Raw genomic sequence first — 23,903 nt, 5'->3', positions numbered from 1 at the left:
TGATGTTCCTTGATAAAATTATCAGCTGTTCTTATCTGGTGAGGTGCCATGTTCATTTATTCAGCCATAGTTTCAATACACTTTCTGTTTAAATGCTGGTTCACTAGTAGAATAGGTCAGTAATAAAATAAATAGTAAATATAATAAATTCAATTAACAATGACTAGCCTTACTAGTTAGAGCTCTTGAATTTCTGTCTGCAGATTAAGTACAAATCTAAGGCAGAAAAAATGAAAAGTGACTACACTGTGGTCATGGATACTCCTGTCTATGTCCAGAATGTCCTCAGTGGCTTGAATTTAAGTGAAGTAAGTATCTGTATCACCTTTCACCCCCAATATTGCATATGCCATTACCTCACAAGTTCTATAAATATGACTTTTAATATTTTTTAATAATTTTATTTTAATAATTTAATCATTGCTGATTATCTACAACTGATTGCCTATGCCCTTATAAAGATATGAGAACACAGTCACTCAAATCATTAGTTGCCTGAATCCAAAAGACTTCCATTCAGTTTTTTAGGACAAAATCCTGTATGTATGAAAACAATACATACTGTGAGAGAACATCACAATTATGATTCTCCTCTAATTACTTTTTCTTTTTCTCAGGCTGTCTATCGTGGTGAATATATGCACAATGTTAAAGGCAAAATGATTCCTACTGATAAAACAGTAGATTTGGAGCGGGCATATCATGCGAACAAAATCCAGAGTGAAGTAAGTATAAAACTTTTGGGCCCACAGATTTTCAGATATTCAAAAAGCAAGTTCTTTAAAAGTTAATGTCTGTCTGTAGCTTTTCAGATAAAGAAGCTAGACTTCATTGCTCTAAAATGAAAGTGGGAAAATGTCTTCATTTAAACTACAAGTATGCATTATAATGCAGACATGGGGGAAATCTTTTGCCAACTGTGATTAAGAGATTTCCTTTGCAGCTAATGAATACTCTCAAATATTACACACAGTTGTCACAAACTCTCTCTTTCTCTCTTCTCTTGCAGAATTTGTATCGCTGGGCTGGTGTGAATGCTCTACCTACCGGATACACCCTTCCCACAGACACTCCCAGCTTTCAGCATGCTAAACAAGTCCAATACATTGGCAGTGATGTAAGTAACATACTAAGTCCTTCTACAACATGAATTGCAAGGGAATATTTGATGCCCATCCTGTATGAGATATAACTGTTTGAGACAGTTATTTCTCAGATACAAAATTGCTTGTCAGAGAGCAACAAGAGTGGGGTAGTTCCATGTGGATGCCTGAGCCAGGAACTGAGGTGACCGTGACATAGGCAGTGAGCTGCTCATCCACAGTGAAGTCCCACTGTACCTGAATGGAGTGGGCAGAACAGGGTGCTGATAACAGGTTGCATCAACAGTCCCAGACAAGGTGAGGAACCAGGCCCAAGGTCCATCCAGGGGGATCCAGTCAGGAGCTGCAGGAAACAGAGCAGAGATGAGAGACAAGCTACCTACAACATAGGTGCAAGGTAAATCCAGGAGACAGGGCTAGAGACAAGTTACCAATAACACAGGACCAATGTCCATCCAGAAAATGAGGATATAGACAGGGCTGAAGACAGGTGTGCATATGTCATGGTTTAACCCCAGACAGCAACTAAGGACCATGCAGCCGCTCACTCACTTCCCCCCACCCCGTGCGATGGGGAGAGAATCGGAAGGAAAAAGGTAAAACTCATGAGTTGAGATAAAGACAGTTTAATAGAACAGAAAGGAAGAAACTAATAATGATAATAATAACAATAATAAAATGACAATAATAATAAAAGGATTGGAATACACAAAACAAATGATGCACAATGCAATTGCTTACTGCTCGCGACTGATACCGAATTAGTTCCAAAGCAGCAATCCCCCCAGGCTGACTCCCCCCAGTTTATCTACTGGGCATGATGTCACATGGTATGCAGTATCCCTTTGGCCAGTCTGGGTCAGCTGTCCTGGCTGTGTCCCCTCCCAACTTCTTGTGCCCTTCCAGCCTTATTGCTGGCTGGGCATGAGAAGCTGAAAAGTCCTTAGCATAAACGCTGCTCAGCAGCAACTAAAAACATCAGTGCGTTATCAACATTCTTTTCATACTGAATCCAAAACATAGAACTGTGCCAGCTATGAGGAAGAAAATTAACTCTATCCCAGCCAAAACCAGGACAGCTTACAACATAGCTCAGGCAAGGCCTGACATCCCAGATGTGGCTAGTCAGGACAATTAAATCTTATTAGTGCACTCAAGCCCCAACATTGGTAATGTGTGTCTTAACAGAATTTAAATGTTACCAAAGCCAATAATTATCTGAAGCAATTACTATCAAAATATAAATTTCCTCAGGCAGATGCAAATATTTTATCAGATGCAAGAGAAATTTAAAACGTTATTAATCTTGGGCCACATAACAGTAAAAATAATGATGATGTGATGTATAGTGTATTTAACTCTGATATAGCTAAATCTCATGTGTTTACCTCTAAAAAAATCTTGCTCTTTATACTGCATAAATTACTGTCAGAACTGCAGTGTAAGTAGAATCACAATCAAATTTAGTTTCTCTATGTTTTTATTCCTTTTTCCACTTTATAGCTGAAATATAAAGAAGCCTATGAACACATGAAAGCTAAAGGATATACTCTGGGACCTAAAGATGTTGGTTTTGAAAATGTGAAGAAAGTGAATCAAGTCATTAATGAGGTACAGTAAATATATGTATTTGCTTTCAGTTGTATTTGTCGTGCCCAAAATGTGAATAATGAGAGTACATTGACTGGGAATGTTGTAGGGTCCCTGTTCTTTGAGGCTTTTAGGAGCAGTTTAGAAGAATATCCATCAGGAATGGTAGGGGATCATTGACCCAGGCTTGGAGTTGGGCTGTTTGGCTCTTTAAAGTTCTTGATAATTCTAACTTTCTGTAATCCTGTAAAACTGTTACCATAATATAAAATAAGCTTAACTTTATTAACTGATCTGCTACTTGATTAAAGTTGCATAGAAATTATTGTATCTGTATGACATTGGGTCTCGATAGTCTTAGGTTTTATATATATGTACTCAGTTCTTTGGTCATTGGCTTTAATAGAACAAAAATTAAACATACATATTTACATGTCTGTAGGATTAGTGTCTCACATTCTCCATGCATTAGAGATGCTGCTATCAAAAACAGTTGTGGAAAATCTTTGCCTGGTTAGAAAATAGTATGTTTGCTCCATTTTCTCTGGTGGTTAGGTAACACCTAGCAAAAAAACCTGCCCTGAAAAGAGAAGTACTTACACTCTGCCAATCTGCTTGCTATTTTAAGTTTTTAACATGTAGAATGTTGTCTCCTTTGATACAGAGGTTGTATCGGGCAACATACCACAAGTACAAGGACAAGATTCATACCACTCCGGACACACCAGAAATCCGTCAAGTCAGAGCAACACAGGAAGCTGTCAGTGATGTATGTGTCTTTCTAACATAAAAAAAAAACAGAAAAGATTTAGAATATTCAGCATGACCAACATGTGAAATGCTATTTTTCTCTTTGTCTTTCAGCTGATCTACAAGTCAGATTTCTTTAGGATGCAGGGACACTTGATTTCATTGCCATACACTCCTCAGGTGTTGCACTGCCGCTATGTTGGGGACATCACAAGTGACGTAAGCAACTTCTGTTGAGACACCGGGTATTTGAATACAACAGGTCTAATACTTTTATACCGAAAGTGGAATTTGGCTTCTATCATTTACATTCTATTCTGTAATAGAGAAATGCTTTGTAACTGTTTAGGGACTGATTAATGAAATTATCCCAAAAGTTAACTTTCGATTTTTCTTTTTCGAATTGCCTGATAGAATAAATACAAGGAGGATCTGAAGTGGTTGAAGGGCTTGGGTTGCTTTCTGTATGATACTCCTGATATGGTCCGTGCTCGTCATCTGCGTAAGCTCTGGGTAAGGTTTTTCTTCTGAGAACCGTGCATAACAACGATTGATTTATTTACATGCATGCTACGTACTTCCAGGAAGTTAAGTACATGAAAATGAGTAAAGACTTATGACAGAATTTCTTGCCATGCAGATAGGTAGTTGTTTCAAAGTGCTGATAGGTTACACTGTAGAATTTTCTTTACTACCAAGAATAATAACAGCTTCCTAAGTGATACTGCTTTTCTCTTTCAGTCTAATTATATATACACGGATACTGCAAAGAAGATGTGGGCTAAATACAATGTGGTATTGGATACTCCTGGATACAGAGCAGTTCAGGAACTAAAAACCCATTTGAGTGAAGTAAGTTCTATATTATTTTTGCACATCTTTGTTAGCTATAATTAAGCTCAGACCCTCTCACTGTTTTTTCTGAAATATGCAAGATGCTATAATTGCAAAGCTGTGGTTGTTTGGCTGCTAAATGAACATATGTAACAGAAGAAATAATTCACAGACCTGTCTTTTTCCAGCTGGTTTACAGAGCTGCAGGCAAGGAGCTGAAGACAAAATACACTTCCATCCTTGATACACCTGACTTCTTAAGAGCCAAGCAAGGACAAAAAATACAAAGCCAGGTGAAAAATTTGACTGATTTAAAAAACCCCAACTATCAGGGGATCCCTCTTAATATACCCTTAAAGTACAGCAAAATCCTTCCAGACCATTTCAAACCAATGTAGAATTCCTGCAGAGGATGTTTAAAGTTACTATTCCTCATTTTTAAGTGGCCATGAATTTTCATATTGACCATGTCTGTCTAATGGACATGTTTGGTTTTGTCCATCTGAAACAGTACAGTTTCTGGTACAGTTCTGTTCCAATTATCTGAAACTCTGACTTCATCAGAGGAATAAATATTTTTATTCATCTGCCTTTATTCATCAGCATTTCTTTATTGATACAGTAGTTCATTATCTGAGTTACTAGCTACAAATTTTGTGGTATTTTTAAATTTGCAGAACAAAATGAAGATACTCACCAGAGAAAAACAGACCTTATGGATGCTTTTGTCTAAAGCTAGGTCTGGGTGTAGGGCAGAGAGGTCATTAATGTCACATTAATTTGACTTCTTGGCTTGTAAGCATGTTACTGGCAGTTACAGAATATCAAGAGTATGAACTGAGATAGTAAGGAAGAGGAAAGGGCACATTATTTTTTCCTGGGGTAAATCTTGTGGTTATCTATACATTGTGAATTTACAGTCATTTTTCAGAGAGATAAAGTAAAACTTACTTGAAATGTATATTTTTTTATTCTTTTCTTTTTGCTGCAGTACTTGTACGTGGAACTTGCCACAAAAGAGAGACCTCATCATCATGCTGGTGGTCAGACTCCAGCCTTTACCCATGCTAGGCACGTAAAGGACATGGTCAGTGAGGTAAGATATTTGGGGTTTTTTGTTTGGTACCACTATTCTGAACTGTTTAGAAGTTTTATTTCTAATTTCAGTGATAGTTTCAAGGCTCAGATCTGTTTACCCTTCATTTACTTTTCTGTCTCTTATGCTTAAGTTCCATATTTCTTTTATAAGTTGTGGTAAAAGAGTACACTTTTTTAATATGTTTTAGTATTTTATAAGATACCTGTTTCTAAGTGCTTGTTTGCAGAATCTGAGGTACACTGGCTGCAAGGCCAGGAAGACCTAGAAAGAGCTGAACAGCTGAGCTTGTTTCCCAAAGTTTTGACAGAAGTGCTTTGCAAGAATGACTTTATGCAGTCAGTGTAGCACCCCTAGGTGTTAATATAATCCCAGATTAGCAAATGCTTCTAAGACTAAAGATATAACTTTTCCCTTTTGCTGTCTCTCTTAGAAAAAGTATAAAACCCAGTATGAGAAGATGAAGGACAAATACACGCCTGTGCCGGACACACCAATCTTGATCAGAGCCAAGAGAGCATACCTGAATGCCAGTGATGTATGTAGTCCATGGACACTTTCAGTGCTGCTTCTTTTGGTTTCTTTATGAAAAGAACAGAAAAAGGGTTGATGGAGAACAAGCATGCAAAGCATAGAATATCTCAGTGTGGGTCATACACGAGGTCACCCCATTTGCAAGTACATTTCCATTTGATATTTACAGAGATTAAGTTTTTACTTGATGTCACTTTAATGCTTTTTTAAAATTTATTATAATTAATTTTCCATTACACTGAAGTGTGGTCTTACAACAAAGAAAAATAGATTTAAAGTAATTTGCTTACACATGAAATCTCCAAATAGTGCAGACTGGAGTGAAATGATTGATGCTGGAGCCAGGATAGAATATGTTTTATCAGATATTTTCATATCAGTTTTGTGTTACAGTAAACTTGCATGTCACTGAGAATGTGCTCATTTTTTAATTTAGAAGTAGATTAGATAGAAAAATTTTATGAGCTGCTGCACATAAGGTTATTAAGGTGAAATTGATTTTTCCTTCAAGCATGGAGTAGTGATTTGTGATTTAAGGCAATGGTTAAGAGTACTCTACGCATTTGTGAGATCTTTGCTATACATTTTAGATTGCACGTTGTATCCTGAAAGGTTATGTGCTGGGCTGGTGTTTTGTTCTACTGATTAGTCTTACTGCTCTCTTAAGTATGATTTTTAAGTACTGCAAAGAAGCATCCCAGTTCTCTTGCACATCTGAATTTCTCTTCAGAGGAAGTCTTTCTCCTAAGACTGGAATGATCTTCCTGCTTTCTTCTAGATCAGGATGTAGAAGAAGGGATAAGTAGGGTTTTTTATGCTAAAAGTGGCACTTTTGCTGTTCTAGAGTAGTCCTGTGATACGTGGATGTTTTTTCCTCAGTATTCAGTCTGAAAGTGAACTGGATGCAATGTTGGTTTAGAGGTACCAACTCCTTTTCTCTCTAATTTTCACCATAAGTCTCAGTCAAATTGCAATTGATTGTAAGCAATTGCAGCATCTCAGGGTTTACGTTAGGATGTTAGACAGCAACATATCCCTGGATGTCAATCCTAAGAGGTAGGAAATTTAACTAAAACAACTCCTGACAGATAAATATGATATATTCTTTTATATGTTATTTTTCTTACCAGTTGCGCTACAAAGAAACCTTTGAGAATGCTAAGGGCAAATACCACACAGTGAAAGATGCTTTGGATATTGTCTACCATCGAAAGGTCACCGATGATATTAGCAGTGTATGTATATGACATTTTCATTCCTAATTAGTGTTTGTCATTTAATAACCTAGAATATGCCACTTATGCTATTGCTCTATTTAAGTGTATCAAATAATTAGAAAAATATGATCAGCACTATTAATATTAACTTCTTTCCTTCTCTGGAAGATTATACACTTGATTGCCTTTGGTGTTACAAAAGTAAATCTCATTTCCACTGTTATAGTTCTGATTTTTCAGAAAAAGGAATGTCTTGAAACTGTATGGTTTGGAGTGTTCTGTTCTCAGATTGTTTTACTTCATTCTTCAATTTTCTGTGTAGGTGAAATATAAGGAAAATTATATGAGCCAGTTAGGAATCTGGAGATCAATCCCAGACCGTCCAGAGCATTTCCATCATCGCGCAGTCACGGATGCTATTAGTGATGTGAGTTCAAATAGTTTCTGGATGCGAGAGGCTGAAAGTTATAAGTAGGTTTCCAAATTGAGAACCAAGTCTTATTTTATGAGAAAGGGAAGGTAGCTGAAATTTTTAAAGTGATTTGCACTTTCACCTGGCAGATCTGTGAAATGACAGAGCAAATCAGATGGCTAAAATTACAGCCCTTCTCCTTTTGAAATTAACAGAACAGTCTTAATTAATTTCAGTTGCATTTGCTTAGATTTGTTTGTTAACCCTATAACAACCCTTCATTGTACATATCTGTATGTATACAATAACCCCTTAATTGTACAAGAATAAATTTTTTTTTTAATTCACACAGGAACTCCAATAGCTAATGATAGATTAGGTATGTGAATAATCTTAGTCCATCGGAAAAGTATGAGTTACTCTAACTTATTTTATAATGGAATAATAATGGATGTAGCTCTGTTCGCTACACCTTGTGTTGAGGTGCCATTTCAGCATTGATTGGCTACCACTTGGTGTCACTTAGAACTGAATCCTTTTACTTCTTTTCTGAAGGTTAAATACAAGGAAGACTTATCATGGCTCAGAGGCATTGGCTGTTATGCATGGGATACTCCAAGTTTTGCTCTGGCAGGAAAGAATAAGGTGCTCTACAGTGGGGTAAGTAAAACAGTCTGAATTGGTGCTAAAGGTTTTATTGACATTTGCTTATATTGCAAATAAATTTTTCCCAGGAGAATCCAGTTCTAACCTAGACATTGATATGAATAACTCATGGTAAAACTTAATATATAGCTTCTAAAATTTCAGTTCTTATTGTAAAAGAAAACAGAGGCAAAATGATCTTTTACTTATCCCCTCTGTTCCTTGCAAAGCTATCAGCTCCATAGTAATTTTTCTAGTTATTCTAAGTCTAGCTTTAAAATTATGAAGATTTGAAATTTCCATTGCTTTCTTGATGTGCTAGTTCCATCCTGCATACTACATTTACAACTACTTTTTGTTTGTAGGTATGTTAAATGCACATATGCAATAATTCTACCATGGTTTTGGTGCAGATTGTTTCTAAAATCATGCTTTCATTGCCCTACCCATCTTTGGAATAACATTGGAATGCTTTTTTTCTGTTTTTTTCTTTTTCTCCAGTGTAAGTACAAGGAGATATTTGAGAAGACTAAGTCTCAGTTTCAGTATGTAGCTGACTCTCCAATTAACAAGCATTTTAAACATGCAACTCAGTTGATGGATGGGGTAAGTGATTTTTGTAGAGTCTTGTACTGAAGTAGTAAGTGTGTGTATGTTAATACCCAGTTGAAGGTTCATCTTCCTTATGAAATTGTAAATAAATCAAAATATATTCAGGCTTAAAGATGTCTTAAGGTCAGACTAAAATCGTGGAAGACAAGGTTGTTCTTATTGCTTCTCTGAGTATTAGGACAGGGCAGGTTTACAGTACCTAAAAAGTAAAATCCTGACCCCTGTTCTATTACTTTGTCATTGCAAAGAAACCTGTCCTTTGCTGACTGGTAAATACATGCTAACTTAAACAGTGCTATTTACTTAGTAACACTGATTGTTGATTGTCCTGTGAAAACAGTGTAGAGAGAATCACAACTGCATTCCTGAAACATTGAAAAAAAAACTTCATCAGTGTCAGGAAGTTCGTATTACGTTCGAAGTTACCATAGCTCTGTTTCATTTCAGATATTTTGCCTTGAATACTCCCACTCTACTACTTAGTTTTTCTTACTTTTCTCCTGTAGTGCTAAAGAAACAATAAACACAACATAGTAGCAAAGGGGGTTAATGAATGCCCCTGGATCTAAGAGTAAAATCACCAGTGGAGTTTCTAGGAGTAGTGCTGTACACCCACAGGACAAAGCCCATTGAAAAGCACTGTGTTCTAGGTGAATTCTCATCAGCTTAGAGTTGGCATACCACACTGGCCTCTGATGCTTTTTATGAAAGCAGAGTATATTTAGACTCTCAGATCTTGGTGTTTTGTTCTTTTTCACCAGACATTGTTACATTTACTGAGAGGTAAAGAACGTATTACAGTATTACCTGTTCTAGGTTAGAAAAACTGTTTCACAACAGATTCCATACCAGTACCATTGCTGTCATTTCACACGCAATTTGATAAGCAGTGAACCAGAATTTGTTAAGGAAGGTTGTTAGTATTCATTCGTCTTATTGTTTGGTAGAGCAAGTAAGGAAAAATTTAATGGGAGAAACATGAATCAGTAAAATTTTAGCAATGGGGGCTCCATACATGGAAATGAACTTGCCTAAATGTCTTCTGTTATGTAAATGAAGTTTTTTGTGATGAGGCATTATAGTTTTTGCTTACAAAATGTCTGATGATAGTATAACATTGTATTTTACACTTGAATCTCATTCTGTTCTCTTTGTACTCAAATCAAGAAACTAGTTCCATAGAGAGTTGCTTCTGCAGTTACTTTTCATGACGAAAGTAAGTCATAAAATGTCTTATTGAAGAGTGGCAGGGATAGAATATAGGCATCCTTAGGGATATAGGGATAGATTAGGCATTCCAGTGGAAATTTAGAAATGCATGTATTATTTGGAAATGTTTTCTTTCTATGTGTTTTTTTTTTTTAAAATATATTTTTCTCTTTTGGATATGTTCTTCAATCCCAGCCTTTAAGTAGGCCATATAAAGAGGTTTCAGTGGTTAGAGCTATGATCTCTTTGTGTCTTCACTCTTTTTTTATTTGTTACACTGTATTATGCTATTCTGAGCAGAAATTATATAAAGCTGCCTATGAGAAGCTCAAAGATAGGTACAGCGTTATTGTGGATGATCCTAGGAACCTCCTGGCCAAGTGGGGGACTACACTGAGCAGTCAGGTACTGTAGGAGCACTAGCTGGTGCTGCCAGAAAGTGCCTGGTCACTCACAGCTACTCCGTCTGTGTGAAACGTCTATAGCTAGCAGTATCACAGGTTTCACCTGTGATGTTGTGATGTTCTAGATCAGTTGATCAGACAGTCTTTGTTTTGCCACCCAAAAAGAATTATTACTTTTTGAGTGAGCTAATCTCTACTGTATGTACTTTCATATACTGTGCATCAATTGACATCAGAAATCTAATGCCTCTTGAACTCATTGGAGAGGTTTTAAAAAATGCATGTTGTATCATCCATTTATTTTTTCTTATCTCTCTTTTAGTGACCTTTACAGACATTATCTTCTTATTCATTACCCAAGCAACAGTGTGACATATTTGGCTTTTGAGTATCCTCACCTTAATCTATAATTTAGTCTTATGTCCCCAAAACTATTTTCACAATTTCATTTATGGGATAGAAAGCAAATCTTTTAATATATATTCTTGACATTCTTAATTATATAGATGTAAGTTGTATGCACATCCGAGTGAATACATACAGTACCTTGCCTAAATCTCTCCACTCTCAAAGTGTCTGGGATCTAGAGCTACGTTGTTGTTTATGGTGTTCACAAGTCTCTTTTGTGCTTCGTTGCCATTTGCATGAACAGAAAAAATATAAATCCTTTGCCAAGATGCTCCTGCAACATGGATGTAATGAAATTCTGAGGCCAGATATGCTGACAGCACTCTACAACACATACTTATGGAGCCAGGTAATATGAAGAACTGCTGCTGTAGGAGACATTATATATACAAATTAGCTGCTTGGACTTCTAATATTTAATGCTTGGGAGTTCTCTAAATTTCTACCGACATCAGACTCCAGAGTTTTTTCAATGTGCTTAATGCTGGCTATGACAAAGTATTTTTTAAAACAGAATATCTGAAACAACATTTACTGTAACTTGGACTTCACTGAGCTCAGGCTGATCTTGCCTTCATTTTCTCTTTTCATTATAAATAACTGTGTTATATACTTCTATATTAAATTTCACATACTCACATACATACCGTATATATAAGATATTGTGTGTTAGCTGTTCCTGATATTTACCTAACCAAATTCTCATTCTGCCACCATTTCTTGACTGACCACCTTTCATAATGCAAGTCTGTTAATTCAGTATGAACATGAAGAAGTAATTTGGCAAGTAGATTACAACATTTATCTACCACTCTGCCTGAGAATGGTGTCAGATTGTGCCTAGATACAGAACAGAGTCATGTCTCACTTCTAAGTGCTCTTAGAAATGGTCTAGGCACACAGGTCCATAGTAAATCATGTTTTCATCAATTTCCTTCTCTACATACTGCTTTTAAGCAAGGCTAGCAAAGCAGTCCTCATGCAGTCACATAATACAGTTTATTAAAAAAAACCCAAACCTCTCTCCTTTTGCCTGTTCTAGTAAGAATCAGAAGGTAGAAAGTGAGTATGATTCATCTATTTATTCATACAGAACAAAGAGCCTAACACATTTATATTTCTGATGATGTAAAAGAAAGCCTGTAGTGACTCTGATATATTGTGAAGAATTAATTTTCCATATTCTGCCTTCTTTAATCTGGATTCCAGCATATATATTTTGGCTGTACCAGTTGGATGAAAATGTGGCTTATTAAATAACTGATACATATTTATTTCTGCTCTGAAATCACAGCTGCTAGCAGTAACCTTTTCAATGGTAAAAATTATTCCTGACTGGACCAGGTGAAACTGGCATATAACATTTAAATTATAAACTGGAAATGCAGCAGTAGAAAATAATTACATGAGAGGGAGAGGGGTGTTCTTCTTTGTTATTATTAGCACAGTTAATAAAATTCTTCACTAATAAGGTACTGAAGTTCTTTACTAGACATTTTTGTTCAATGTATCTGTGGATTTATATTATGTCATTAAAAAATCCTTGCAGGTAAGTGTGAGTATGTTTGAAGAAAAAAAAAAAAATAGCACTCTGCCTGACCTGCATGTTCATCTGAGTCGACTTCTTGTTATGATTTGTTGTTTGTAGATGATTTTTTGTATTTGTCTGTTGTAGTCCTGTTTCAAAGGCATGGATTTATTTTCTGATGCAAGATAGAGCATGAAAGTTCTTTTTTAAAAATATGTTCTAATCTCTTCCACCTGCCCTCAGGCTGTCTACAATGATTTATCATTCTCAGTGTACAGTCTCTTCTCACTGAATTCTGTGAAAGCAGGTTTAGAGTCCTGAGCAGGGCAAGATGATCTTTAAAAAAGAAATTATCAAAACACAAATTCTGCTATCAAAGCCTTTAAAATAGCCTGGCATTATGATATATTCAGTGGAAGTTCTTATATTCTACTGTGTAAGATGTTTTACATTTCTCTTCATTTGATGAATATTTAAAAATTATATTGTCCAGTTATGAATTTTAAAAGTCACTGATCTGCCGAGATTGCTTTTTTAGCTCAATCTTGGAGATTGAGGATAGAAGTGAAGCTTTTACACTCAGTGAAATAAATGTAAAATTAATCACACAGATAGGCAGCCTCCTAGCCCTCCAAGGGGCTTGCAAAGTTTAGCTGATTGTGCATATTCAGCTTTCATTGGCTATGGTGGAAGGATTTTGCAATATTATGTGTGACTATAAACATATTTCCTGGAGGTGTTTTGTCTTGGTTTGTATGGCTAACATAAAATCTTTCCCAATCACCAGGTTGAATACAAAAAGGACTATGAAAAGAAGAAGGACAAGTATACTATGGTTGTGGATACTCCAGAACACTTAAGGACTACAAAAGTCAACAAACAGATTAGTGATGTAAGTGTGGTTAGTCCCTTTCAAGCATACCTCCTTCTCTGAATTCTGACCTTTGAAGTATGATAATGAAGAATATGGCATTTTCAGTAGTCCATTATACAATGTTTCTCATCTTGATTTTTTCCACTGGACACCAATAGTGTCAAGAAATAATATAATCTATAATTTTTATCTTCAGATTATTTACAAGTTGGAATATAACAGAGAGAAGCCTAAAGGCTATACTACAATCCATGATACACCTATGTTATTGCATGTGCGCAAGGTCAAGGACAGAATAAGTGATGTAAGTAAATTATCCTTGTATGTGGTATCAACAAAGACACAGAAGTAAGTCTTTGCTTTGATATGCAATACTTTTAACTCATATGTAACACTGTCATTAAAAAATAGCTTCTTGTTAGAGTGTATTGGTTTTGTTTGCATATAAAACTCCATATGTACTTAATGCTTTTTCAAAAAACACAGTAGAGTATGAAAGTATGCAGGAAGTTTTTTTTTGTGTAATGTTCTTTTGTAGCTCTTGGAACATTTTTGCTGGGGTAGAGCAGCCCTCACTGGTAATAAAAGCCATGAGCTGGAACTGGTATCTAATTAAAGCATGGATTTGAGGAGTTTGTTTCTGGGTTTTCTTCCTCTGTTGGCTAGTGGCTTTTGTGGAGCCTTGAATAAGATACTTAATACATTACTGTGTTTCATTTCTTCTATGGATATTGTAAATATGTAAAGTAAATATTCTGATCTAAAACAATTACGTGTTTTAATTATGGGGCAATGGAATGCTAAAAAGAAGAGAGAGAAAGGAAGATGATGCAGATAGAGTTATATTGTAGGATTTGGGAGTCCTCATCATAATTCCTCCTCTTACTCTAGGCTTTCTCTCTGACTTTTGTATTGTTCCTTAGATATCCATAAATAAAATGATACTAGCACTTCTGTAATTCAACCTAGTACTGTGAGAATAAGTAGCGTCAAAGTAATTCAGATACTACATGAATTATCTATATAATGAGTAAATCTAGAAGGAAAAAATAACCGTATTATCCAGATACTAACATGGATCATTAAGAGACAAAGGTATTCAAGTGATCTGTGAATTGAAGTACATTTTGTTGTTTCCAAACTGAGTGCTGAATTTCAGATTCTATAAAGGAATTTTCAGAAAGCATTGAATGTGCCTATCGTAAGACAAGAGTCTTTAAAGCATTGCTATTAGTTACAAAAAACTAGAAACAGGAAGAATTACTGTTCATGTGTAGATTTTGTTAAATCTTAGTCTCTGCTTCATGGTGAGTTTTACCTGCTACATTTTCTATTTAAAAAGAACTGCTTTTGAAGAGAACCTTTCTTTCAGGCAGATAGTTGATACCAAGATGTATTGATATAATTTTTTCTATTAAGATTTTATCTTGACAGGAGAAATTTTTAATATCATATTTTTCATGTTTTGATGCTTTTCTTGTCAACAATGATATTGCCTTTGTAAACATTGTTTATGTTTGTCTTTCTTTAGCTGAAATACAAAGAAGTGTATGAGAGGAATAAATCTCACTGCAATGTCATAGCAGATTCAGTTCATATTAAGACTCCAAGGCATGCTTACAAGCTAAACAGCAATGTGAGTTCAGTTTTATTAATACTTTAATTTTATTATGGATAGTGTTTGGGACTGGCAGTGTGTCGTGGTTTAACCCCAGGCAGCAACTAAGCACCAGGCAGCCACTCACTCGCTTCCCCCTCACCCCGTGCGATGGGGAGAAAATTGGAAGGAAAAAGGTAAAACTTATGGGTTGAGATAAAGACAGTTTAATTGAACAGAAAGGAATAAACTAATAATGATAATTATAACAATAATAAAATGACAATAATAATAAAAGGATTGGAATACGCAAAACAAGTGATGCATAATGCAATTGTTCACCACTTGCTGACCGATGCCAAGTTAGTTCCCAAGCAGCGATCCCCCCAGTTTATATACTGGGCATGACGTCACATGGTATGCAATATTCCTTTGGCCAATCTGGGTCAGCTGCCCTGGCTGTGTCCCCTCCCAAGTTCTTGTGCCCTTCCAGCCTTCTTGCTGGCGGGGCATGAGAAGCTGAAAAATCCTTGACTTAGCATGAACACTGCTCAGCAAAACTGAAAACATCAGTGCGTTATCAACGTTCTTCTCATACTGAATCCAAAACATAGAACTGTGCCAGCTACGAGGAAGAAAATTAACTCTATCCCAGCCAAACCCAGGACACAGTGGAAACCACGAGCCATTACTTTAAGTTCCATTGACGTTTTTTGAGCTTGGACATTGCTTCTAATTCTTACTCTACTTGAATAAAATATATTTTAATTTATTTCATATTAAAGTGCTTACTCTTGCAAGTTGTCCTTGAGGTCACTTGAGGTCCTTGTATGTCACACATCTACTGTTCTTCTCGTCCCCCTCTGTTTTCCTGACAGAGATGTAACTGCCCCAGAAATTTTCTGTGATGATGTTCTTGTAGACAAAGTGAGCACTTCATGGGAAGCTCTACTCTGTTTTCTATTATTGATGGCCCAACATGCACTTAAATAGGCAAGGAACTGAAAGCAGTCCACTTCTTCAAAGTCATGACATCTTTTCAGTCATTCATATTCCTTTCTCCACCTAACAGTGGAAAAGCTAGAGTAAATGGACTCCCACTGGATTGTACATGATTCAGAGGAAAGCCCTGGTCTGATGTAGATGCACTTTCTTATCTCTTCTCTCTTTATCTGGTACAGCCCAAAAGAGAATTTGCATCTGTATGTCATGTGTAAAGCACACAACTTCCAATTAACTTCTTTTTTTCTTGTTGTTTCACTGTAAACAGCTGGATTATAAGAAGAAATATGAAGCAGCTAAGGCTCATTGGCACTGGATTGCTGATAGGCCTGATTTTGTTCAAGCAGCCAAGTCATCTCTGCAACAGAGTGATGTAAGAGAATCAGAACAAACTGAATACTCCCCTTCCCCACATCTCTCATGTTCAGAATTTGGAAAAAAAAAAAAAAAGTAGAAGATTTGAGACTCTTATCTTTTAGTTTTTTCTTCCTGCAGTATGAATATAAACTGGACCGGGAATTCCTAAAGGGATGCAAACTCTCCGTCACAGATGATAAAAACACAGTATTGGCCTTAAACAATGCCATCCTGGCAAGTGATGTAAGTACTTGGACACTCACTTTTTTTTGTTCTGCTAGAACTTTACTTACTACATAAACGACTTTATTGGAAATATGATTGGATTAATAATGAAGCTTTGAAAAGTTATTCTCAGTCTCACTTCACTATTTGGTTTGACTTGTTTATTTCATTAACAAATTGGCAAAATCTGAATAAATTTGGTCTTGTAAATGTCAGTGGCCCAGTTCATGGATTAAATAAATATTCAAAGTTAACATTGCCTGAACACCCTAGACGTTTGGTATATCTCTGTGTTCCTGTTATTGAAATGAAAATATTATCTGGAGAAAACAACAAAAAAAGCTGCAGGTATAACTTGTGCGTAACACAAAGTATCTTTAATAATTACTAACAATATATTAATATTCAGTATGTTAATAAAATTCCAAGTGAGAGCTATAGGATTATATAGACTGGAGTGAATTTATCTTGGAAAACATCAAAATATGGGATTTTCTGCAAACTTTTGCACTAACAAACAGGCACAACTATAGTAATTTCTTTTTAAATAGCCACAAGACAAGATACACATTGCTTAAAATGGTACCTTTTCTGACTGCTAGATAAAATACAAAGAGAAGCACAACAAAGCTCGGGGAACGTACCTTGTTGTTCCAGATACACCTCAGATCCTCCTCGCTAAGAACGTCAGCTCTCTTGTATCCGAGGTAAAGTATCTCCGATACTCTTGTATCGGAGAGTTCTTTGTTCATTTTAAGTACATCCTTTTAATATGGGGTGTGTGTGTGTGTGTGTTGCATTGCTGTTTGTTTACCTATTTTTATTCTGTGCTTTCAGAACAAATACAAAGAACAGAGCAAGAAGCAGCTTCCACATGGATCTTATACAACACTGCCAGAGACACGAGACACTGTTCATGTGAAAGAGGTGACCAAGAATGTCAGCGACGTAAGTAACTAGTGTGATAACAATTTATGATGCGATTGTTACCTGCTGCCTATAATTGATTAGACTGTTGCATGGTTTTGTACACATGCAGCACATTTAGAGTTTTATCATAAAATGCCCAAGGAGTCGGAAAGATTAATTCCTACCAGAATGAGACTTTAACAAAGAGCTAAGCACATTTAATTGGGAATCTGTTGAAATAGTCTGGAGAAAAATGACAGGCTGGAGTGCTAATGGGTGGCCTTAATTCAGATTTTGTTTTTCATAGAACACAGTTTAAACAGAAATCATTATCTCCAAATAGCAAGCTTTTGTAATCTGAAGTGCAAATTATGACAAACAAGCTGGGGACCATACGTTTTGAGACTGAGGAGACGGTGTTTTATTTGTCTTAACAGTTTCAGTGAGCTTATTTCCAACTTTCAGTAGCATTTACCTCCATGTGAAATTAAAAAATCACACATGGCCCTTTTTTCTCTTAACAGACAAACTACAAAGAGAAGTTTGTGAAGGACAAAGGGAAGTCTAATTATTCTGTCATGCTGGAGCCTCCCGAAGTGAAACATGCCATGGAAGTTGCTAAAAAACAGAGCACAGTAAGTTTGTCTTGTCTTTTCATGAATTAAGTAGCTTGTGTAAGTAAATTTGATCAAAGACAGCTGGCAAAAACAAAAGTTCACATACTTCTGGATTTCCTCCCAGCCTCCATGTTCAGGTGTAATTCTGAAAGATAAAGTTGCAAATATTTACAAATGCAAAATTGCACTGAAATAAAGGATTTCTTTGAAAATCATATTTCTACTTAATCACATGGTAGGATTTAAAGTAATCTAGTGCAAATTGCATGTAATTCTTTCATTCCTTCAAATACGGACAGAATTGCATATGCTTATTTCTTCCTTTGTAAGCAACTTGCAAAAACACATTCCCAAATCTATTTCTTGTGAAATTATTTAACAGCACCCCCCAAAAAAAGGACTTTACCAGCAACATTGTTGTGTCCTTATTAGCTATATTCCTCAAGAACAAATCTCAGTAATTTTCTTTCCTCTGTTTCTCATCATGGATTAGATTGAATACAAGAAAGATGCCAAGTCCAAGCTCCACTACACACCTATAGCAGATCGACCAGATATTAAGAAAGCAACTCAGGCTGCCAAGTTAATTAGCAATGTAAGTGATTTTTAAGTCTTCTGTATAATTCTTTAGCAGTAGTTTTACTATTAAAAACAGTGTCAGTAAAATAATTAAGAGGGAATGTCATCACTACTCAACTAGACTTTTTTTTTTTCTTTTATTAGATTGAATATAAAAAGCGTGGAGAAGCTGGCATTGGCGTAACCATGCTGGGACGTCCAGATATTGAACTGGCAAAGGAGGTGTCCAAGCTAACTAGCCAGGTAATAATAAAAAGTTGTTGAAATGCTGAAGCAGTGAGAGAAATGAGATATGATATTAACTTATAGAGCAATACTAATATTATAACTGAAATTATTTCTAGATTAGAGGATAAGGGAATATTTTAAAGGAAATGTCTTAAAGTAAAAATTAAATCCTGATGCAAGGTTCTTCATTGAATAAACTTTTCTACTTACTTACTAAATGTCGGTAATGGAGGTACAGAATCTCCTTAAAATGATGCCATGACAAGATCTTTTAAATACTAAGGCTGAAGCGTCAGTCGTGTTCTCTTTTTTAAGCTTTTCTGGGTGTTGACTTTAAAAGAGGCAGCCTTTTACCTAACTCTTATTATCCACCCTTTATGAGATGGACATTGTTTCTTTCAGCCACTTTCTTTGTATTTTGTGCCTTTAAAAGAATCTTCTGGTTTGAAGTTAACATGTTATATTAATAGAAGCTCGCTTACTTTTATACAATGGTCATGTTCTCTGATCAGTCTGAAGCACATGCTTGCTATATTCTGTGACAATTTTTTCTGCCAGGACCTCAGTTCAACTCGGTTCTTTCTCACCGCTTCATGCTTTAAACCTGCAATTGTTTGCATTTCTGATCTTGCTTTCTTGCTACGCATTATAGGCAGAATACCTCAAACGACATATGCGAGGGCATGGAGCTGCATCTTATGATACCCCATGGATGAGAACCTTTAAGAAAGCTAATATGCTAAGTAGTCATGTAAGATAATTTTAAATGACACATCTGGGAATGCCATTTTTATGCATCTGTCTCTTGCTTGCATATTATCTTACAATTCCAAGTTGTTGAAGGGTTTATGATGCACCAGTTGCACTGGATCTTTTTGTTCCAAAGGCGTTGAATGTAGCAGAACTTGTGAGACTGCTTAGCTGGAGGTGACTTTCTTTTTTTTGCTCTGGAAAGATAGTGCATGGGAATTCTGTGGGTTGGGAATTTGTCCATTTCAGAAACACTACATGAAGCTTGAATGTTATTATGCCCTTCATAATGTTTCTGGAACTTCCAGTGTTTTTAATGGAAGTTTCTCATGCACTCATGCAATGTGAAAACTCACCTTTTTCACCCCAACCCCCTAAAACCAGACATATAAGCTTGAGCTGGTTTTCCTGAAACTCTGCAAAACATGGAAATACGTGTGTATGACAAACCCAAACAATGGTGCTGGTAATTTTCAGTGAACAGTCATACCATATGCATAACATTCACATTTTAACTATTCAAACTTCAGACTTCTCTTTAAACTTCATTTAAACTATTCTGTTTATATTGTGCTGGAATGGCATAATGGAAGCATAGCCTAGGACTGAATCAGTCCCAGAGCCTCTGAGAATCGTACCCCATAGTGATTTGAGACCACATAGTTTCTTATATTTCTTGCCATCTCAAAAACCTTTGGAAGATCAAAAAATGATGGCAGCATAGCAGTTTTGAAGTGGAAGCAGACAGATCTGTGCCATTTCAGTTTTACACATGTATTTCCAAACAAAAAAAAGGGGGCATTATGGTTTTTCCATGTCTAGCCATGACTGTTGCACGTAACTGTCGCATGTTTGAATGTCAGTCACTGTGTTTGTCAGGAAAACCAGGAATCTTTTCAGTAGAACCAAGGATTCTTAAACTGAACAATTTGAACTACAAGAAAAAGAAGAAATTACTCTTATTCCCATTAAGTGATAATGAGATCTTCCTTCTCCGTGCTTTTGCTCCAATGCTAGCCAGTTCTCCTCTTAGTCTTAGAAACATGCTTTGATGAGATTATTTTAGTTCTGAGAGAAAATTAACTATTGTAGAGGCAATAAGGGAGCAAAGAATAATTGGCATATTCTTTAACTTTTTTTTCTCTTAGGCATTTCTTCTCATAAACTTCTCTTTTATAAAGCATTATGTCCAGTTTGTTCATCTAATTGCCTTTTTTTAGTTGGATTTCATCTGCCTGTCTGACATGCTTGCTTTTAATTCTGCATAGATCTTCGAGCAACATTTCTTCTGGGCTTAAAATAGTGAACTCTTTGGCGTGATGGTCTGATCTTGATCATATTTTGTATAGCTTGCAAAACGTAACAGATTCTAGTATACTTCTGCTTGTTGTTTTTTTGTGTGCAGAGTCAGATCCAATACTGATGGCTTTATGTCAAAAATGTTAATATTCTTTGTTTTCTTAGAGCAGCTATATAACTTGTGGATTTGCCTGTTCCACTGCGTGTTTTATCTGAATGTTGGCATATTTTGCAAAGCAAAAGAGCAATGGTGGTGTCTAGCATGAACCACATGGTGCTGTATGGACGAGAATATGACAATGAATTCAAAGTGTAAAATGTGATTGTGGAATGTGATTTAATTCTGCATTCAATTATTTGTCTCTTTTTACTAATATAAAATTTTCTGTTTACATTTCTGTAATTGTCATTAAAAAACCTCTAGCATGAGTCAGCTGTTCCTCAACTTAGTTATCAGTTCTTCAGTATTTCATTTCTTTCATTTCAATTTTCACATAAATATTGTCTGGGAGATCAGGGTTTTTTCTGAGGAACCATTAATCCTTTTTCCTCATCAGCCACAGTCCTATATTTTTGGCATGCTTTTTATAAGTATTATCTTGGTCCTGAATGAGATCAAATTCTTTCAGAAAGACTGATGGCGGTTGTTCAGTTCTTGTTCTTTAGACCAGGGATGCAGGTTGCTAGCTTGCTTAGTATAAAATATCTCCAAGGAAATGTGGATTGGTAAGCAGAAAGACATGTTGCCTTACTTGTTCCCAGACCAGGCAGAATACTACTATGGGGAAGACATGACAAATCCTCAGATTTTTTCTACTGACGTTTACTCTAATGGTGATGAGCATACATACTAACTATGGGACCAACTTAGATAAGCCAGAATTTAGTCTTTGATACTTTGAGTTTTTCTTGCATTCTGCAGTGACTTCTGAAACAATTTTACGCATCTCTGATAGCAAAAAAAGTAATAAAGCCAAAACATTCCTAATGGAACTGTCCCTTTTTGTAGGTTTACAAGAAATAGTGAGGAATTAGCCTTTAGCTGCACCTGCAGCAGCGGGATGGGACAAGTCATGATGGATGAAGGACTTGCCCTTACTTAAGTCATTAGCAAAACTCTCATTCCTATCAACAGTTCTGTGACTCCAGCCTGGGTCTGCTGGATTATTATGGTTTACATCGCTATGGCTTACCTTGCTGATGCTAATGTGGTTTGGAAGTGTTACTAAGCCTCTTGCATAATCTCATTCCTAGTAATTAATTGTATGACTATTCTGTTTGTAAGCATTAGCATCCTTCTTCATCTGTGATTTATATAGAACACAGTATGTGTATAACAGTATTTGATATATTGCCACCTTCAGTGCTCGTATGTCTTCAGGTAGTTTTTAAAGCTCATAGTTCTCCAAGAAGTACGTAAAAAGTTCTTTTAAATACTCTTTATACCTGTGTTGGTTTTTGTCTCTGTGAAATAGGGTATCTTTTATATATGCACAGTTCCCATCAAGTGAAAAATTCTTAATCTCCGAGGGTCAGAATTTAGCTGTATTTTGTCAACACAATTGTCGTGACTATGTCTGTTATTTTTACAATGAGGAGATGGAACCTGTGCACTGAATGAGAAATTGCAAGTGGTATTTTGTATGTAGCTTTTCTTTCCATGTGAGCTCGTCTTTAAAATAGCCTTTATTCCAGTGGATGCCTTCAAGTTACTATGGTTTTGTTCTGCTTACCATCAGCGTTGAAGTAGGGTCTCTTTGCCTTCTGCAGCCAAACAAGTGAGTACTCAAGAATAGTTGTAATACCTGGTTGTTTTTTAATTTAGGTGAAATACAAGGAGAATTTTTCCAAAGAGATGGGTAAAAAGCCAAAGTATGATTTGAAGGAGGCTAAAATCTACAAGACCATGAAAGACGCTCACAACATGGCTAGTGAGGTATGTTTACTTAGCTTTTCCCTTAGGGAAATTAAAAGTTTCAAATTTCTTTAACAAAGACCTCATTTATGTTATTAATACATTCAACATCACAGGTTTTATTAGCAGTCTCCTTTTCTGATGTTGTTTGTCCTTTCTTACGTGCAGGTGAAATACAAGGCAGATTTAAAGAAACTTCATAAGCCTGTCACAGACATGTCTGAATCGCTCATCATGAACCATGTCCTGAGTACAAGCCAGCTTGCCAGTGCTGTAAGCTCATTAACTAATCCCAGATCCATTTGATTTTTCCATTACTATTGATTCCATTCTGAATTGATGTCTGCTAACTATTTCTGTAACAATTACTCCCTCTGTTATTGTTCATCGGACATCACCTGGTAGTGATCTCTTCCTCTACTTTCTAATGATTATTTCCTAGTTAACTAGCAACTTCGCCACATTTGCCCTCTGGGAAGTGAAATCTTTATTAGCTGTAGAACTGCTAATATTTTTAAATCCTCTAATAATTTTTAGTGGATTGATTCTTTATTACATTTTAACTGATTGCATTACACTAACAAATACCATTTTCTTCTTTTTTTACTTTTTTCTTTTCTGCTTACTATATTTAAAGTTTTTATTTTTGTCTGGTTTTTTCATTTCATGTTTATGTTTAACATCCCCCTGTTCTAGATGTACAGAAGTATGGCTAACAAAATACTTAATAATTTTACTGAGAAAAGACAAAAAGCATTATTGCCTGGTACAGCCTTTTGATGTATCCACTGTGCTTTCTTTTTTCTTCTTCTTTTTTTAATCCTGGTTTTGAAAAAATCTTTGTTGCAATCAAAATGGTCAAAAAAGTTAACTGTTCACCCAATCTTTAGAATTGATATCTGATACTGGGAGTTAAACTTCTTGGTTTTGTTCTGCTTTTTGTATTTCTAATTTCTCTTTGATGTTCCATTGAAGTGTTGCTTTGATTGGACCTAAGAAGTAAATTTGCTGAGGGATTTTTTTTTATTGAGATGATTTTTGACACCTTCCCTTCAGTACCAGTACAAGAAGCAATATGAGAAGAGTAAGGGTCACTACCATGTGGTGCCAGATAATCTTGAACAGGTTCATCTAAGGGAGGCATCAGAACTACAGAGCCACGTAAGTTGGTCATGTGTTTCTCATTAACCCCACTCATGGAGTACCAGT

General features: G+C 35.9%; 1 protein-coding gene across 1 annotated transcript in view; it reads left to right on the top strand.

The window, feature by feature from the left end:
- The window catches only part of NEB (nebulin), a 128,930-nt gene that overhangs the window by 81,675 nt on the left and 23,352 nt on the right, over positions 1-23,903 (top strand). Inside the window, exons 103-132 of the mRNA XM_049816933.1 lie at positions 204-308; positions 618-725; positions 1,010-1,117; positions 2,607-2,714; positions 3,358-3,462; positions 3,558-3,662; positions 3,858-3,956; positions 4,185-4,295; positions 4,466-4,570; positions 5,269-5,373; positions 5,807-5,911; positions 7,038-7,142; positions 7,447-7,551; positions 8,092-8,196; positions 8,683-8,787; positions 11,059-11,163; positions 13,130-13,234; positions 13,413-13,520; positions 14,748-14,852; positions 16,084-16,188; positions 16,311-16,415; positions 17,000-17,104; positions 17,235-17,345; positions 17,831-17,941; positions 18,417-18,518; positions 18,647-18,745; positions 19,383-19,481; positions 22,605-22,715; positions 22,863-22,967; positions 23,751-23,855. Of these exons, the coding sequence (XP_049672890.1) occupies positions 204-308; positions 618-725; positions 1,010-1,117; positions 2,607-2,714; positions 3,358-3,462; positions 3,558-3,662; positions 3,858-3,956; positions 4,185-4,295; positions 4,466-4,570; positions 5,269-5,373; positions 5,807-5,911; positions 7,038-7,142; positions 7,447-7,551; positions 8,092-8,196; positions 8,683-8,787; positions 11,059-11,163; positions 13,130-13,234; positions 13,413-13,520; positions 14,748-14,852; positions 16,084-16,188; positions 16,311-16,415; positions 17,000-17,104; positions 17,235-17,345; positions 17,831-17,941; positions 18,417-18,518; positions 18,647-18,745; positions 19,383-19,481; positions 22,605-22,715; positions 22,863-22,967; positions 23,751-23,855 (3,165 nt within the window). The remainder of the gene's footprint in view (positions 1-203; positions 309-617; positions 726-1,009; positions 1,118-2,606; positions 2,715-3,357; positions 3,463-3,557; positions 3,663-3,857; positions 3,957-4,184; positions 4,296-4,465; positions 4,571-5,268; positions 5,374-5,806; positions 5,912-7,037; positions 7,143-7,446; positions 7,552-8,091; positions 8,197-8,682; positions 8,788-11,058; positions 11,164-13,129; positions 13,235-13,412; positions 13,521-14,747; positions 14,853-16,083; positions 16,189-16,310; positions 16,416-16,999; positions 17,105-17,234; positions 17,346-17,830; positions 17,942-18,416; positions 18,519-18,646; positions 18,746-19,382; positions 19,482-22,604; positions 22,716-22,862; positions 22,968-23,750; positions 23,856-23,903) is intronic.

The sequence above is a fragment of the Accipiter gentilis genome, chromosome 1 (genome assembly GCF_929443795.1).
Source record: "Accipiter gentilis chromosome 1, bAccGen1.1, whole genome shotgun sequence".
Classification (NCBI taxonomy): Eukaryota; Metazoa; Chordata; class Aves; order Accipitriformes; family Accipitridae; genus Astur; species Astur gentilis.
The sequence above is the reverse complement of the archived record's forward strand: the minus strand, read 5'-3'. Positions and strand labels throughout refer to the sequence as shown.